This window comes from Dipodomys merriami, unplaced genomic scaffold (genome assembly GCF_024711535.1).
Source record: "Dipodomys merriami isolate MVZ:Mamm:240054 unplaced genomic scaffold, mDipMer1.0.p SCAF_819, whole genome shotgun sequence".
Taxonomy (NCBI): Eukaryota; Metazoa; Chordata; class Mammalia; order Rodentia; family Heteromyidae; genus Dipodomys; species Dipodomys merriami.
The window spans coordinates 45,893-63,222 of record NW_027206423.1 but is presented as its reverse complement, the minus strand read 5'-3'; the positions used below and the strand labels follow the sequence as shown (position 1 = coordinate 63,222).

At 45.3% G+C, this 17,330-nt stretch overlaps 1 protein-coding gene across 1 annotated transcript in view; it reads left to right on the top strand.

Annotated features, from left to right (window-relative positions):
* Positions 1-17,330, top strand: part of LOC138819776 (glutamine--fructose-6-phosphate aminotransferase [isomerizing] 2) — a 43,546-nt gene that overhangs the window by 8,906 nt on the left and 17,310 nt on the right. The window contains exons 2-9 of the mRNA XM_070011309.1: positions 3,239-3,346; positions 4,661-4,759; positions 6,108-6,233; positions 10,668-10,726; positions 11,439-11,573; positions 13,773-13,834; positions 15,898-15,977; positions 16,432-16,549. Of these exons, the coding sequence (XP_069867410.1) occupies positions 3,239-3,346; positions 4,661-4,759; positions 6,108-6,233; positions 10,668-10,726; positions 11,439-11,573; positions 13,773-13,834; positions 15,898-15,977; positions 16,432-16,549 (787 nt within the window). The remainder of the gene's footprint in view (positions 1-3,238; positions 3,347-4,660; positions 4,760-6,107; positions 6,234-10,667; positions 10,727-11,438; positions 11,574-13,772; positions 13,835-15,897; positions 15,978-16,431; positions 16,550-17,330) is intronic.

Below are 17,330 nucleotides of genomic sequence, written 5' to 3'. Positions count from 1 at the left end.
TACTCCAGTTCAGTGGAGTACAGCCAAGAAGATGAGCTGCGCGTGGAGAGAGGCGGTTCTTCATTACTGAAAGAAATCACTGAATAGACATTTCATGTTGAAAATTAGATTTATGCCTTCTTGCGTAAAGACCCTGGAAAGGACTTCTTTGGCAGCTGCCCCTGTAGTCAACTTCCAGCCTCTGCCAGGTCCCCCGGCTGGGTGTAGACACAGCTGGTAGTCCTGAGGACAAGGACCCTTTAATGGTCTCAGCCCACCCGGCCGCTGATGGCATCCTGCACCTCCCCTGGGAACCTGTCATGGATGGGTGTGTGTTCAGAACTAGAGTGGGGGTGTGCAGAGAACTGGGGAGCTGGACCCTGGAGGTCCCTCTTGGAAACCACTCAAATCTTCAAAATCTTTTCACACTTGGCCCTGGTTAGCTTTCTCCACCTTTATATCATTTGCAATGCAGATCTGATCCCCCCTTTCATAAGCACCAGTACGGTTTCTGGAACCTTCTCAGGATGCTAGGAATGTTTTGTTTCGTTAAAAAGACTCACAAGAATGTTCTGCATTATCTTCTATCCCTCTTGTCCATGGCAGGTTGTGGGGGGGGGGGTATGAGAGAAGGGGGGAGGCAGGGAATTGTTTCCAGAGTCCCAATGAAATGCCTGAAATGGTAGATTCCTGTAACCTTAAAGTTATTCTGCAATTCACTGTTGTTGGTTCTTTTCCATCTCAATTAAGCACTTATATGGGTCATGACTGTAAATTTGTATGTGCGCATGCGTGTGGGTGCTGGTATGTGAACACAGTTCCTAGGCACTGTCCCTTAGCTTTTTCCACTCAAAGCAGTGCTCTACAGTTCCACTTCTGGATTTCTGCTGCTTAATTGGAGATAAGAGTCCCTTGGACTTTTCTGTCAGGGCTGCCTTTAAACTGTGATCCTCACATCTCAGTCTCCCAAGTATCTAAGATTACAGGTGTGAGCCACCAATGCCCAGCTTTTTTTTATCTAGTTGAGAACTTTCACTTGGTTGGTTGAAGGCAGCACTTTATGACTTCTCCTGCATTTCTGAACCAAGAGCACCACCAGTCTTACACGTGGGACCATTATTAATTAAAATAAAGAGTTACTTGGACACAAGTCCTGTGGTGCTGTGATGTAGTGACAGTACGGGAAGGTAGCATAGACAGCATGGATACATTGAACAAAAATTGGTTCATCGCCCAGGCGGAGGGACAAAGCGTTAGCTTTGTCAGAACACTGTGCAGTTTGCAGCTTACAAATTGCTTAGCTTTAGGAATCTCCATTTTATATTTTCAGACCCAGGGTGGGGAAAGGATAATTGAAACTTCCGAAAACAACGTTTCAGATAAGAGAGGGCTATTTCTGTGAATGACTTCACCCTCCACGTCACTGTCTCCCATAGCTCCATGGCCTTGCAGTGATGAGAACTTAAGCATCACACCCAGGAACACTTCACTGTGTGCAGAACGGGCAATGTGGGGAAAAGTTTCCCCTCAACATAGATGGTGACAATGGTCACACAACTCTGGGAACAGGCTAAAAGCCATTGCATTGTAATCATGAAATGAAATATTGGAGCATATTTATATCTCAAGAAACCTATTAAAATAATTAGTAAGGGGACTTAAAAATACATTGGAAGCCAGGCACCAGTGGCTCATGCCTGTAATCCTAGCTACTCAGGAGGCTGAGATCTGAGGATCACGGTCAAAGCCAACCTGGGCAGGAAAGTCCGTGAGACTCTTGTCTCCAATTAACGACCAGAAAAAACCGAAAGTGGTGCTGTGGCTCAAGTAGTAGAGCACTAGCCTTGAGCTGAAGAGCTGAGGGACAGTGCCCAGGCCCAGGGTTCAAACCCCATGACCGACCAAAAAGAAAAAAAAAAATCAGAGGGACAGAGGTCTTTAAAATCTAGGGGTGTAAAAGTGGGGGCCTCTGGCTCCACCAAGGGTCAGCTGGTCCCTGAGGTGGCAGACACCTCTGAAGGGAAGAGGCCACCTCACCCCGAGGGAAGGACCTGCATGCACACAGCTCTCATAGTCAGCAGCTCCCACCTGACCCGCAGTCAGCCAGGACGACAAAAATAGCTTACCCTCAAAATTACCCTGGGCCATGTTTAAAAAAGAAAAACACCTAGCTGCTCAGAACGCACACTGCATCTTCTTAAAATCTAAGCCTGGTATTTTAATGCACATGTTTGCACATATGCAAAAAGATAGGCAGACAGACAAACAGACAGAGAGATTCCCCTGTGCAGTAATAGAAGAATGGGAATTTAATTGCTATTTGATTTTTATGGCTGTGTGTGTGTTTCCATTCCGGAGTTAGGGCCGAGCTTTTGAGATGGGCAGGTTTTCCAGAGTAGGGACAAGGAAGATGGAAGGATGGAGAGTGAGAGAAGAAAATCAAAGCTCCACCATTGCAAATGGGAGGGGAGGAACTGGAAGGCAGAATACACTTGATGGCCACCGTTGCTCCTTATTTGGGAAAATACTAATTTGAGTTGTATATGAAAACAAATGAAAATCAAATCATAATTGGCTTGCCAGGCAAACTTTCCTTGACCCTAATAAACCCCCAGGGACCAAGGGGACATGAGATGGATTGCTTTCTTGGGGTTGTAAAAGTATGTTCACCTGCTCTGCGCTGGTGACTCCTGTCTGTAATCCTAGATATTCAGGAGGCTGAGATTTGAGAATCAAGGTTCAAAACCAGTCCAAGCAGACAAATCCAATGGACTCTTATTTCCATTTAACCACCCAACAAACCAGAAGTGGAGCTCAAGTGGTAGAATGCCAGTGTTGAGCAAAAAAGCCAAGGGACAGACTCAGGCTCTGAGTTCAAGGCCAGAAACAAGCAGGTGTTTTTGCTTTTTGTTTTTGTCTTTTAATTGGTGGTGGGAATTTTTGTAGGGGGCATGTAATTGGAGTTTGAATCCAGGGCTTGCTAATCAGATGCACTCAACACTTGAGCCCTGCGCATGCTCTTTGTTGTTGTTGTTGTTCAGGGTTAGTCTTGAACCTTGAGCCTCCTGCCTACCCCTCCTGTGTAGCTAGAACCATAAGCTTCCACCTTATTCATTGAAATGAGGCCCAGCATACCTTAGTCATTGATCCCCTCAGTCATCCTCTCCCCTCTGAGTAGCAGGGATCACTGGTGTGCATGCACTACTAGACCTGACTCCAAGTGTTTCTTTAATATGATGTGTTTTTTTTTTTAAAACAGGAATCTTTGCTTACATGAACTACAGAGTTCCCCGGACAAGAAAGGAGATTTTTGAAACCCTCATCAAAGGCTTACAGAGGCTGGAGTACAGAGGTTATGACTCTGCAGGTAAGTGCTACAGGCCAGATTGTATGTGGCGCTGCAGCTGCTTCTCTCTTCCATTTCTTTTGTGGCATTATGGTGAGTTTGTTTGTTTGTTTTTTACAATCTGGGTTGTACTTTGTGTGTGTGTGTGTGTGTGTGTGTGTGTGTGTGTATGTGTGTTTACGACCTGTTCATTTTTCTAGTACTTCTTAAGGTTTCTTTTCAAAATAATACTTGCTCATTAAATTAAAGAAAAACTAGAGGAAACTATTGTTAAAAAGTATAGAAAAGGGCTGGGAAGGTGGCTCAGTGGTAAAGCGCTTGCTTTGCATGCCTGAGGCCCTGGGTTCAATTCCTCAGCACCACATAAGCAAAAAAGAAAAAAGCCGGAAGTGGCGCTGTGGCTCAAGTGGTAGAGCGCTAGCCTTGAGCTGAAGAGCTGAGGGACAGCGCCCAGGCCCAGAGTTCAGCCCCCACGACTGGACCCAAAAAAAAAAAAAAAAAAGTATAGAAAAGAGCCAGTGCTGATAGCTCATATCTATAATCCTATCTACTCAGGAGGTTAAGATCTAAGGATCTGAAATCCAAGCCAGCCCAAGTAGAAAAATCCAAGAGACTCTTATCTCCAATTAACCAGCAAGAAGCTGGAAGTAGAACTGCATCAGCTTTGAGCCAGGGGAGAAACTCTAAGGAAAAACATGAGGCTCTGAGTTCAAGCCCCAGTACACTAACACACACACACACACACACACACACACACACACACACACACACACACACACACACACACACACACACACACACACACACTAGTGTTTGTAGTTTCAATTTTATGATGTTCTAGATAGGCAAAACTCGTCAGTCTGTCGAGACAGGGATGGGAACAGGACTTGCCTGTTTGGGAGGTGAGAAGCTGAATGGAAATGGCCTTTCTGGTAATAGAACTTCCTTTCACACCAGTATTTGTACTTAGGAAAACATTGGTTCATGCTGTGGGCTGTATATAGATTTAAAAATATACATGTAGCCAGGCGCTGGCAGCTCACACTCTTAATCCCGGCTACATAGGAGACTGGCATTGAAGATCACGATTCAAAGCCAGCCCAGACAGGAAAGTCTGCGAGACTGTTATCTCCAATTCAGCGTCTGAAAACTGGCAAATGGAGCTGTGGCTCAAAGTGGTAAAATGTTAGCCTTGAGCAAAAGAAACCTCAGGGACAGCACGCAGGCTTTGAGTTCAAGCCCCACAGCTGACCTCAATAAATAAAAATAAATAAATAAATAACACATGTGAGATATAAATGTTTAAAAAAATATGTAATCTTGCTTAAACTTCAGGTGTAGCCATTGATGGGAACAATCATGAAGTCAAAGAAAGACATATCCAGCTTGTCAAGAAGAAGGGAAAAGTCAAGGCTCTGGATGAAGAACTTTACAGTAGGTCAAACATGTTCTTTCTGGAAGGGATTCTTGCTGCTCTGACCATTTGGAAACATTCCAGCAGCATTTAAGGAGAAACATATCAGCTGCATGTTAGGGATAATCTTAGCTACTCAGTAAGGCTGAGATCTGAGGACCTCAAATTTTTTTTATAATAATTTTTTATTGAGATTAGGTGATTACATAAATTTCATATGTTTCACAGTATGGTGGAATAGTGATGCTTAAAGTCACAAACACATTTTAACCTTCACAAGGCAAACTGTCATTATCATGGTCTATAAAGTTTGTGAATTCTATGAGCTTTGACAATACAACTATTTCTTCCACGTCAGGTGATGTTTACATTTCTTTCCTTTTGCTTAATGGAAGCTATTCCCTCTTTCTCTCTCATTCCCTCCCTCCCATTGCTGACTTTGATTTGCTTCATTTTAATCTGTGTCCAGTGCAGCTGATGAGCCCCTCTGTTGTATGTTTTCCCATTTCCCTCTGATTCTGTGTCCTCCCCCAGATGTGTGCATATATACCAGATATGTGGTCAAGAAAATGGGGTCATTTAGCAATGATAGAACAAAATGAGTGCAAGTCCTTTGTTTCTCGAGTCCTGTTTACTTTGTCAGATCTCTTTGCATTTTGGCTTTAGCATCCACATATTAGGGAGACCAAGTGCCCTTTGTCTCTTTGCTCTTGGTTTACCTCGCTCAAAATGATTTGCTCTAGTTCCATCCATTTCCCTGAAAATGCCATTATTTTGTGAGGACCACAATTTGAGCCAGCCACTGGCAGGAAAGTCTTGAGAGCCTCCATCTCCCAATGAGCCAGCAAAAAGCCAGGCTAGAGGCATGGTTCAAGTAGTAGAGCACCAGCCGTGAAGAAGAAAGCTGAGCAAGTGCAAGGCCCAGAGTTAAACCCTTATACTGTCCCCCCACGTGCACCCAGCTGCCCCCATACATACATATACAAAATTAAAATCAAGACAGAGAAGCCCAAGTTGTAAAACGGCATCTTACAGAGGATGGAGATGGTTTATTTTAAGCGTTGGCACATGGTGAATTTTTTGCAATTTTTTAAATAGTTGTGTGCTTATTTTACATTTTTTTCTGGGAGTTGATACTGATTTTCTGCTTATCACGGTCCTGTATCATTTCAAAAACTATTTATTTTTGCTCAGAACTGAGTGCAGTTACTGATAAGTGCTACGGGTGGACTGCTCCCCGCGTGGTTGATGGTGATGCTGAGGGTAGAGATGATGTGTCTTGATGTAAAGAAACTCCCTCTCTTCTCTGGACTGTGTCAATAAGTGTTTCCAAAGTGCAGTGGACTGATGTTTCTTTCTTCCATTTAGAACAAGACAACATGGACTTAAAGGTGGAATTTGAGACACATTTTGGCATCGCTCACACGCGCTGGGCCACCCACGGGGTCCCCAGTGCGGTCAACAGCCACCCACAGCGCTCAGACAAAGGAAACGGTATGTGGGGGTCAGGGGCTGGGGGGGGGCCTTCATCCCTGACCCTGCTGGCTCTGCCTCACCTTGAACTACTTTCAAGGATGATCTAACCACAAGGGCGGTGGTGGTGTTTTCTTTTGTCGGTCATGGGGCTTGAACTCAGGGCCTGAGTGCTGTCCCTGAGCATTCTACCACATGGAGCCACAGCTCCACTTCCAGTTTTCTGGTGTTTAATTGGAAATACGAGTCTCACAGACTTTCCTGCTCAGGCTGGTTTTGAACCTTGATCCTCAGATCTCACCCTCCTGAGTAGTTAGGATTACAGGCGTGAGCCACCAGTGCCCAGTGCATTTTGTGCCAGCCTCAAGCTGCTTTTTTTTCCTCCTACTGCCCTCTTTTCCTAGGATAATTGAAATTCCCTTTCCTAAAGCCTTCCAAAGTAGCCTTGGGCCTCGATCCAGAGGCCCACTCTGTCTGGCCCCTGAGAGCTGCTTACTGCCCAGGTACACCACAGAAAAACAACCGTGACTTTCTCACGAGGAATGTTGGCTTTTTGTAACTCGGCCTGAAAGTGGAGCAGAGAAGTGCATTAGTCTGCTTTGTATCACTGTAACAAAATACCTAAAGCCTGGGCACTTTGTACTGAAGAGTACAGGGCAGCTCTCCCTGCTTTGGTTCTCCTAAAATGACACTCTAGCCCTCCCCTCCTCCCCGTGGGCAAAGACCGGCGGATCTGGGACTCCCAGTGACCTCTGCAGGAGGGGGCGGGGGAGGAGCGTTCTGGTTGGCTCCAAGGATGTCTGCCCTTCCAGCAATAGGAAGCGAGATTTTTATCTTCCCAGGCCTCTGAAAAGGCAGACAAGAGTCTAACCATGTAATCTGAGCCCCTAAGTAGGCCAAGAGGTTACACACCTGGTCACACCTGGGACAGGAAAGAGTGCCCAGCAAAGCAAACAACTTCTGGGATCATCCAGGTCTCCTGTTCCGCAGTATCCCCTCATCCTCCCTGGCATCGTCCAAGCTCTTGCCACAGCTCCTGCTTCCATAAGGACAGAATATACTAGACCCGTTGCTGATGGCATCGTAGTGACACTTTGCTGCACACGTGATATCTGGCCAGTTCTTTACCCACAGTGGGTCAGGACCCCAGGGCAGGGTGCAGAGCTGGGTAGGAGGGCAGGCACCACTGTCCCCAACAAAAGGTGCCAGGTGAGGGTCTCTGCCCAAATCCCTATGAAGGGTTTTCAGTGTATAGGACCAGAATCTTTGAGTGCTGGTGAGACTTTGGGTCTAGCCCATGCCTTGAACTAAATGACATCCCACGTGTCAGGGGAGGCCGCCTGATGGATGACCTGAGGACCCAGCCAAACCTTAAGTCAGACGCTGAAGCTGGTCCCTGGAGCAGAGGTGTTAGTTATGAAAACACTACCAGGGCCATTGGTCCTGAGATGGTTTCAACTCCAGCCCAGCCTCCTGCTCACCCACGGTGAACTCCATCAGGGAACTCCCTCCCCACCCCCCACCCCCACCCCCCGCCCCGCACCCCTCCTCATTTCAGGACAGACAACAGTTCTGATTGTATCCCCAAAGCAAGGAGGTTCCAAGGGGACCCACCCACGCCTTGCTCTGATTCAGGATGAGTCATTGAAAAAGAGAACACAGGCAAGATGCAAAGGTTCACGCTGGGTGTGTGGCGGTGCATGCCTATAATCCCAGCACTCAGGAGGCTGAGGCAGGAAGACTCCAAATCTAAGGTCAACATGGGTTACCTCCTGAGATCTGTCTGCAAAACACATTATTTTTAAAAACCCCATAAAGATTTGTAAGAAAAAAAAATTACCAAAGAAAAACTGGAGAGAAAGATACATGTAGTCAGTTGGTATCTGACATGGGGGTAACTAGCATTACAAGAAGAAATTAGAACAAGTTGAACTATTTTTTCATTATTATGAAGGTGATGTATAAAGGGATTGCAGTTATATAAGTCAAATAAAGAGTACATTTCTTTTTGGACAGTATCAACCTTCCCTTACTCTCTCCCAGTTTTTGCCTCCCATCCCCACCCACAGGTTGTATAGTTCATTTTCAACTTAGTGTTCAATGAGTACCACTGCTGCATCTGTTCACCCTGTGTCCCTGGGTTTCTGTCCTCCCTTTACCCTCTCAAAGACAAAAGGAAAAAAAAACAGCAAGAAAGAAAAAAAAAAACCCTCTTGTTTCCATTTCTTAGAGTTCATTTGATAAATACACATACATACATATATATTTGGAGTGGGGGGGGCAGTCCTGGGGCTTGAACTCAGGGCCTAGGCACTGTCCCTGAGCTTCTTTTGCTGAAGGTAGCATTCTACCACTTGAGCCATCGTGCCACGCCTGGCTTTTTCTGAGTAGTTTATTGGCAATAAGAATATCACAGACTTTTCTGCCCAGGCTGGCTTTGAACTGCGATCCTCAGATCTCAGCCTCCTAATAGCTAGGATGACAGTCATGAGCCACCAGCACTCAGCTTCAATAAATATTATTTTGTGTGATCACATGCGCATAAGCATTGTGCCTTTCTCTTCCTCAACAAATGGAACTATTAAAAAAAATATGTAAAACTGTAGCAGGGCGCAACTGTGGTCAGCATTCTTGCTGACATTGAGCTTTTGTTTTTCTTAATTTTTTTTTTTTTGGGGGGGTCTGGTTGTGTGGCCTGAACTCTGGGCCTGGGCGCTGTCCCTCAGCTCTTCATCTCAAGGCTAGCACTCTACCACTTGAGCCACAGCACCACTTCCAGCTTTTTTCTTTTTGCTTATGTGGTGCTGAGGAGTCAAACCCAGGGCCTCATGCATGCAAGGCAAGCGCTCTACCACTGAGCCAGCTTCCCAGCCCTTCTTAATTTTTTTAACTTAAATTTTCTTTTGGATGACACATAAAAATATAAAAGGCATATATATGTATGTGGTATTTTGATATGTGGATACATGGAGTAGTGTTTACATCACAGGCTTTCCTTATTCAAGCCACCCATTTCTTACATGACTTCACAAAAATACAAGATTTTCTCTTGGTCAATCATAGGGCTTGATCTTAGGTCCTTGGGCTTTGTCCCTGCACTCTTTGGCTCAAGGCGAGTGCGCTACCATTTGAGCCACAGCGCCACTTCTGGTTTTCTGGTAGCTAGTTGGAGATAAGAGTCTCAAAGACTTTCCTGCCCAGACTGGCTTTGAACCGGCTTTGAACCGTGATCCTCAGATCTCAGCCTCCTGAATAGATAGGATTACAGATGTGAGCCATTGGTGCTGGCAAATACAAGGTTTTCTTAAACACTGAGAGGATGGCCAGACTTGGTGGCTCATGTCTATAATATCACCTACTCAGGTGGTGTAGATCAGGAGGATCTCAGGATCTCAGGTTGATTTGAGGTAACCCTGAGTAAGAAGTTAGCAAGACCCTCCCCCCATTTCAATCAGTGAAGCTGGGTGTGGTGGCACACACCTCTAATACCAGCTACCTGGAAGGCACAGATAAGAGGACTGTAGTCCAGGCCTTGAGATCCTACTTGAAATGTAAAGTGAAAAGGGCTGTGTGTGGCTGAAGTTATAGAGCATCTGCTTAATAAGATTGAGACCCTGCATTAAAATTTCAGTATCATCAAGAAAAAATAAATGAATAGGAAGTTATAGTAGATATAAAGTAAAAAGAACATTATAAACGTTTCAGATGAATAGGAGAAATCTCTCCTGAACTGAAGGATAACATGAATTGGAGACACAAAGAATCTCTGAAAGCTGTGTGCTAGTGGCTCATGCCTGTAATCTTAGCTGAGATTTGAGGATCATGATTGAAAGCCAGCCCCAGCAAGAAAGCCTGTGAGACGCTTATCTCCAACTAACCACCAAAAACCCAAAAGTGGCACTATGTCTCAAAGTGGTAGAACACTAGCCTTGAGCAAAAAGAGCTCAAGGGAAACGCACAGGCCCTGGGTTCAAGCCCTAGTCACAGCCTAGTCATACCCTCAGGTAACTTGGATCTCCAGGGCTGTAAAAGGTTTATGTTTCTAAGCCCAGCATAGTGACAGACACACTGCCTGCCTGTAAACCCAGCCCTTAAGAGGCTAGAGCAGAAGAAACGTGAACTACAACTCAAAGGTAACACCTGCCATTGTTTCTGGAGATTGGAAGGTTGACCAACCCACTTTTGACTTTAATCCTATGTGATAATAACAATAGAATACCTGTAAGAGCTCTGTTCTGGGAAGGTAAAGGTCCTTCTCCCGGGGTGAGAGTATAGTTAATCATGGACAGCAGTTCTAATCCTCTCGCTGATGGAGTGTGCTGAACCAGAGTCTTTGTAGGAGCAGAATTTGCCAGGAGTTTCCAAGCTGTGGACATTTCTCCCAATTTGGATCTGACTTGAACTTCATTTCCCTCTTCTTTTGAACCTTTTTTTTGAACCTTTTCTTTCTTTCAGAATTCGTTGTCATCCATAATGGCATCATCACAAATTACAAAGATCTGAGGAAATTTTTGGTAAGATGAGAGACATTTTCCAGAAGGATGGGGTATCCCTCAGAAGCTTCCCATCGAGTTCATCTCCCTCAAGACAAAAAAAAAAAAAAAAAAAAAGAAGAGCAGGAACTAAATGAGGCCTAGCTGAGCCGAGCAAACTTCAGTGAACCATATCACAACCCTGACTATGAGTTACAATCCCCACTGAACCACCCGGCCCATATCTTGTTTGAGAACATAGAGGGTAAAGTATGAGTGTTGATCTCAAGGGCCCAAGTGGATTCACAGAATTCAAAAACAAAACAAAACATGAAGTTGGTGTGATTAAAGTGTGTGCACTATGTAACACATGAATTCACGTGCCGAATGGAATGTGACTGGAAAGCCAGACAGTGAGAGGCCGCAGTACGAAAGGGGTTGTGTGTTGTAGGTCCGGATGTGGGTGGATTTGACTCAACATATTTTTTATCATTCCCATCCACTGCTGCTATTTGGCAAGGTCCAGATTAATGGCAAAGACAAACTTCTGAGGAGGGACAATCTCAGGGAATATAGAGATGACTCAGAGGTGTTTGGCAGTGTGATTTTGGCAGAAATTTTTTTTTGGTCCCTTCCCAGTTTTCCTTATTCTCGCCTTAAGTCAAATCAGAAGGGACTAGAGGATACTAGCCAGGACAGCATTGCACAATGACCATTATCTGTCACCCCCATGTCCAACGTCTTCTGATTCCAGGAAAGCAAAGGCTATGAGTTTGAGTCAGAAACAGACACAGAGACCATCGCCAAACTGATTAAATACGTATACGACAACAGAGAAACTGAGGACATTACGTTTTCCACACTAGTCGAGAGAGTCATCCAGCAATTGGTGAGTTACAAAGCCCAACTGTCTAAATTAGGATTTTTTATTAAAAAAATCAAGTCTTATTATGTAAATTGCTACAACATATTGAAGGTGGAAGATGGTGTCTCTGGGGAAGGGAGGAAGGAAGAAAGAAAGAAAGGGAGGGAGGGAGGGAGGGAGGAAGGAAGGAAGGAAGGAAGGAAGGTAGGAAGGAAGGAAGGAAAGGAGGGAGGGAGGGAGAGAGAAAAGAAGGGGAGGGAAGAGGAAAGATTGGAAAGGGAAAAAGAGAGGAAAGAAAAGAAGAAATAGGTGCCAGCACATGCAGATTTCTGAAGTGATTAATTGTGAAAGGGCACAAGGTACCTCCTGCTCCTGGGGCAGGAAATGGTTGCAGTACCAGGGAGGGTTGTGTTTTCGTGATAAGATTGCTCAGAGCACATCTGCAGGCTCTAGTCCCTCGTGTAACATCAGGGAATTGGTTCCAGGAAAGAAAGCGAGAGAAGTCAGTGTGATCCCAGAGAGCTGAAGCCAAGAAGTACAGTCTCTCCATCACAGGGAAAACACAGCAGGACTGTCCAAGGGGAAGTCCCTCCTCCTGAGAGGAGGAAGTGGAGCAGATAGCCCAAGGCCCCCATGGGCTCCAGAGAGGTAGAGGGTGAGAAAGGTCCACATATCTCAGATCCCACCCTCCCAGGCATTTGGCCATCGAAAAAATCTCCTTCTAGGCAGCCTGGTGATAGCATTCAAGGTCTTGAAACCAGGACACGCTGGGTCACAGACTGCTTTGAACTCACCGTGGTTTAAACTATTATCCTTCAGTGGACATTTTCAGTCTACTGTCCAAACTCTGCCCCCTGACTCTTTATAAAGGGGAATATAAATAGAGGGCATATTTATAAATAAAAGTTATGTCTCTCAGTTAAGTCTCTCTTCCATAACATAGAAGAATGAACTCCAGGATCCTTTCTGATGTCCAAATCCATGATATTCATGTCTCATAAAAATGGTATTGTAAGCTTGGCATCAGGGGCTCACACCTATAATCCTAGCTACTCAGTAGGTTGAGATCTGAGGATATCAGTTCAAAGCCAGCCTTGGAAGAAAAGTTTGTGAGAGTCTTATCTCCAATTAACCACCAGAAAGCCACAGGTAGAGGCATGGCTCAAGTTGGAGAGTGCTCAGGTGTGAGAAAAAAAAAAAATCTGAGCAAAAATTTAGGATCCTGAATTCAAGCCTCAATACTGTTTATAATTCCTAATATAAGTGCTATATAGTAGAGGGGACAATGACAAGAAAAAAAAAATCTCCACATGTGTAGTACAAGTGCTGGTACTATAGGCCTAACACTGTCTACAGCACATTTACCAGAATTTTTTTTTTTGCAGGAATCAAACCCAGGGCTTCACACACGCTAGACAAAACTCTTATTACTAAGATACACATTCCTAGACCCAGATTATTTCATATGGGTGAGGAGGAGTGGGTACTGGGTCTTGAACTCCTGACCCAAGCATTGTCCCTTGACCTTTTCACTCATGGCTAGTGTTCTATCACTAGAGCCACACTTCTGGCTTTTTAGTGGTTAGTTGGAGATCAGAGTCTCACAGACTTTCCTATCTGGGCTGGCTGCAAACCTCAATCCTCAGATGTCAGCCTCCTGATTGATTAGGATTATAGGTGTGAGCCACCAGTGCAGGGATGTAATTCTGGTTTTATGCTGGGGCACAGGCATAGCCATAGAAACAGTAACAGTAAGAACCCAGAATTCTCTTGGATGTCTAATCACCAAGTGAGAGGGTAGAAATACTCTTGTCTCGGTTCACAGATGATCTGATTGCCCAGGTTCAAGGATGGAGCTCCTTCATGGGCCTCCATCCCACAGCTGCTCTCTACATTGGTCCCTTCCTTGAGGCTGAGTATGGGGCATCTCAAGCCTCATTCTCATTTCCTGATCTAATAGTAGCAGTCCACTCAGCTCACCCAGTTCTGGCCATCTTCAACCAGAGTTTCTTGCCAGTCCAGCCAGGCTTATGTTCTTCATGATGCGATTCACAAATTCTGGCCTTTGGTGTCTTGTTTTACTGGCTTTCCTAACCTCAGCCTGAGCAAGCTGAGCCCAGGACTGCTTCCCATCAACAGTGGCCAAAGGAGAGACCTGCCCAGGGCTGCAGGCTTAGCCAGCCGGATAGAGCTATCCTTTACGTTCTTTTCCTGTGTTTACAGGAGGGTGCATTTGCATTGGTTTTCAAGAGTATCCACTACCCAGGAGAAGCTGTTGCTACAAGGTGAGGCCAAATGCATTAAGACTTCCACTAACAAATAAATAAATTATTTAGCTTGAGGGCTCAGGGAGCTGGAGGGTCTTTGACCAGCTGGAAAGCACTTGCTGGGCTGAAATGACAATTGTACTTTTGGCCCTGAACACAGCACCTCACTCTCTATGGCTAGAGGTGCTAGAGTGCCTGAATTTTTTTTTTCTTTTAAAGAGAAACAAAGTTAATTTTCTATGTGAAATATTCAGATTTTTGGAAGTTGGCGACAAATTAAAACGTAAAGAAAGACCAGATCTAGTCTTTGTGGGGGTTTAAAGCCTTATATAATTTGGAGGAACACTCTTGGATAATTGATTATCTACTGATTATCCATCCCTAATCCATTAATTATCCATTATTTGTTGAACACTTCCAATGTGCCCATTTCCTAAAGACCTTTGTGACATCAGCCTTGTTTCTGAACAGTTGGTGGGGAGGTCAGAGATGGTAGAGAGTGGTGGGAAGGAACACAGGTGTCATCCTCAGGAAAGCAGGCTGCAGGAACAGCTTCCCAGGCAGAGGGTCCAGCATGGGGAGACAAGGGGCGAGTGTAGGGCGAGTGTAGCACTCCAGAATCCCAGTTTGTCCAATGTGGTGATGGAGTAGAACAGGCCCTCCAGGACTTCCGTTTCCATGTGTGGGCCACCTGTTGTGGGCCAGGTTTGGGGATTGGCAGTGAATCAGGTAGTGTGGACATTGTCCCATGAACTTCACAGGCTAATGGGAGATGTGGGTGGGTGCTGGCCTCAGAGGAGCTCCCGCCATGTGGGCTGCAGACCTCATTCTAAAGGTACAAAGCAGCCTTGGGAATATCTCTGCAGCCCCTTTCCTTTCCCCAAGTCAGGACCAGAGAGGGCAATTGAAAGTTTTCCTGGTATCTAGGCAGAAAAATCAGATGAATTTATCGTGAGTCTATGCTTTTCTAGGACTGGATTGAATTTACCATTTGGAATGTAATTCTTTCAAATTGTAGAATTATAAAGTTGTTTCCTATTTTAGAAACTCCCTTTAAAATCTCATCACACCTCACATGATGACTCAGATGAATGCAGATGATGATGGTGGGAAGAAGCAATAAAGCTTTATTTTTTTTTCTTCAAACTTGCCAATAGCTGATGGCTCTATAACCTCCAGGACAATCTTGGGAGAACTCTATGTCTCAAAAGTCCTGAGATACCACAGAAATCAATCTGAAACAATAAGATCTGGACCAACCAGTTGTCAAGAAAATTAGATAACCATGTACCATCCCCTATCCTTCACCCTGTCCCTTCTCCCCCACCGTACTGCCATCATTAGAAAGATGATTTCAGCTAGTTCCCCATATTGGACCCACCACTAGGCTCTAATTTGCTTTAGACCTAATAAAAGATTGTCCACAGGGCTGAGAAGGTAGAAGAGTGCTTGCCTTGCATGCATGAGGCCCCGGATTCGATTCCTCAGCACCACATAAGCAGAAAAAGCTGGAAGTGGTGCTGTGGCTCAAGTGGTAGAGCGCTAGCCTTGATCTGAAGAGCTGAGGGACAGCGCCCAGGCCCAGAATTCAGGCCCATGACTGACCGGAAAAAAAAAAAAAAGATTTTCCTCAGTATTCAAGGTATACGCAACACCTTTTTCCTTGGCCTACCCTTTGAGAACCCAAAAGAAGGGTCCATATAGGTCACCATTGGAAAACAAGGTCGTTACTGCTAAACTAATAAGAGCCTGCATTGAGTCAGGTTAACAGACCAACTGCATTCAAGGGCTAGACCAAGCCATTGAACAAGTGGCTTGTCAGATCACTGGTCTATTTCCCCAAGAAATGGGTAGAGGTAAAATAGGACCCCATTTTGTTGAACCATTGTGTCCAAGGCAGTTGTTGAATAATTTCTGGTTCTCAGTTGACCTGACAGGAGTTGAAACCTTGGAAAGCAAAATTAAGATTCAGAGGGAGACGCTGGAGTCGCTAAGGACTCTGGGCTCTCTCCCACTAATAATAAGAAAGACAGACAATGTTTTGTTTTGCTGATGGGTAACTTGACGCCTTATCCCCACAGGAGAGGCAGCCCCTTGCTCATCGGAGTGCGGAGCAAATACAAGCTCTCCACCGAGCAGATCCCCATTCTATACCGGACGTGTAAGTTTCCCCCAGAAGACCTTGCGCAGTGCGGCACCTGGGCGATTGCTCTGGTCTGGTCAGCACCACTTGGACCCACCCAGGTGCATGGTATCTCAGTAGAGCTCTAGCATCATCTTTTTTTTTTTTTTTTTTTTTTAAGCTTTTCACTGTGGATATTTTCAGACATCCACAGAAGTAGAAAGAACAGAACTCAGCTCAATTATCATGACAACTGTGCCCTCCATTTGAGTATTGCTTCGGTTTGTTTTGTTTGCATTTCTCTCCCACTGTAGCCATTTCAATGCTCTTTCAGTGGTGCTGTGCTATTTTGGGGGGAGCTTTTTACACGATTTGGCTGACGCAGCCCGCAGCTAAAAATTGCAAATTTTCTCCCACACACATTCAAAGGGGAGATGGGCTCTGCCAATGGAATATTCTACTGGGATCTGTAGCCCAGCCTTTTCTTTACTAGGCAATATTGAGAATGTGAAGAGTATCTGTAGAACCAGGATGAAGAGGCTGGACAGCTCCACCTGCCTTCATGCTGTGGGCGACAAAGCTGTGGAATTCTTCTTTGCCTCTGATGCCAGGTATTGAAACCCCTTTCACCTTTCTGTCCAGGGGATTGTGTAACCCGAGTGAATGTCTATAAACGCTATTCTTCTTTCTTTTGTGGGGCTGGGGATTGAACCCCAGGGCCTTTACACATGGTAGACAAGCACTCTGCAACACTGAATTACATACAACCCCAGTCCCACCATTTCCTACTTACCCTCCCCATCCCCCACCACTTTTTTTTTTTTTTTTTTTTAAATTGTATTTTATTTTATTTGAGAACATACTGTACAGAGGGGCTACAATTACATGGGCAGAATAATGCATACATTTCTTACCAAGCATTGCAGCCTCCTCCTTTGTTTACCCTTCACTTCCCTTCCCTGCCTCCCCCCTCCCCCCACCCAATTTCCCCACCACTTTTTGAGCGGGTTTTCTCACAGTGGGAGGCAGGACCAAAGCAGATCTTAGTCTTCTATAGCTCTCCTCTGCTGGGTTCCCTTGTGATGAGCAACTGCGTGGGTCTTGAGTGCAGCCCTGGTGCCCATGACTTAGCTCCTCTGACCTGCTGGGGGGGGAGGGGGCAGGGGGAAGGCTGCACAGAGTAAGTGGATGAGTAGCCAAGATTTTTGAAATGGGGAAATGTCACCTACAAACCTTGACTGCTAGTTTTGCTACAAAAAACTCACAGATCTGGCCTGGCCTCTCTCAGCCCCTGTTGTCTGAGGTGTTCCCCTCTGTTTGCTGGGACATTTGACACCAGACCAATGGGTCCTGCCCTACACCACCTTCCCTTTGACAGGGGTCTGACCATTT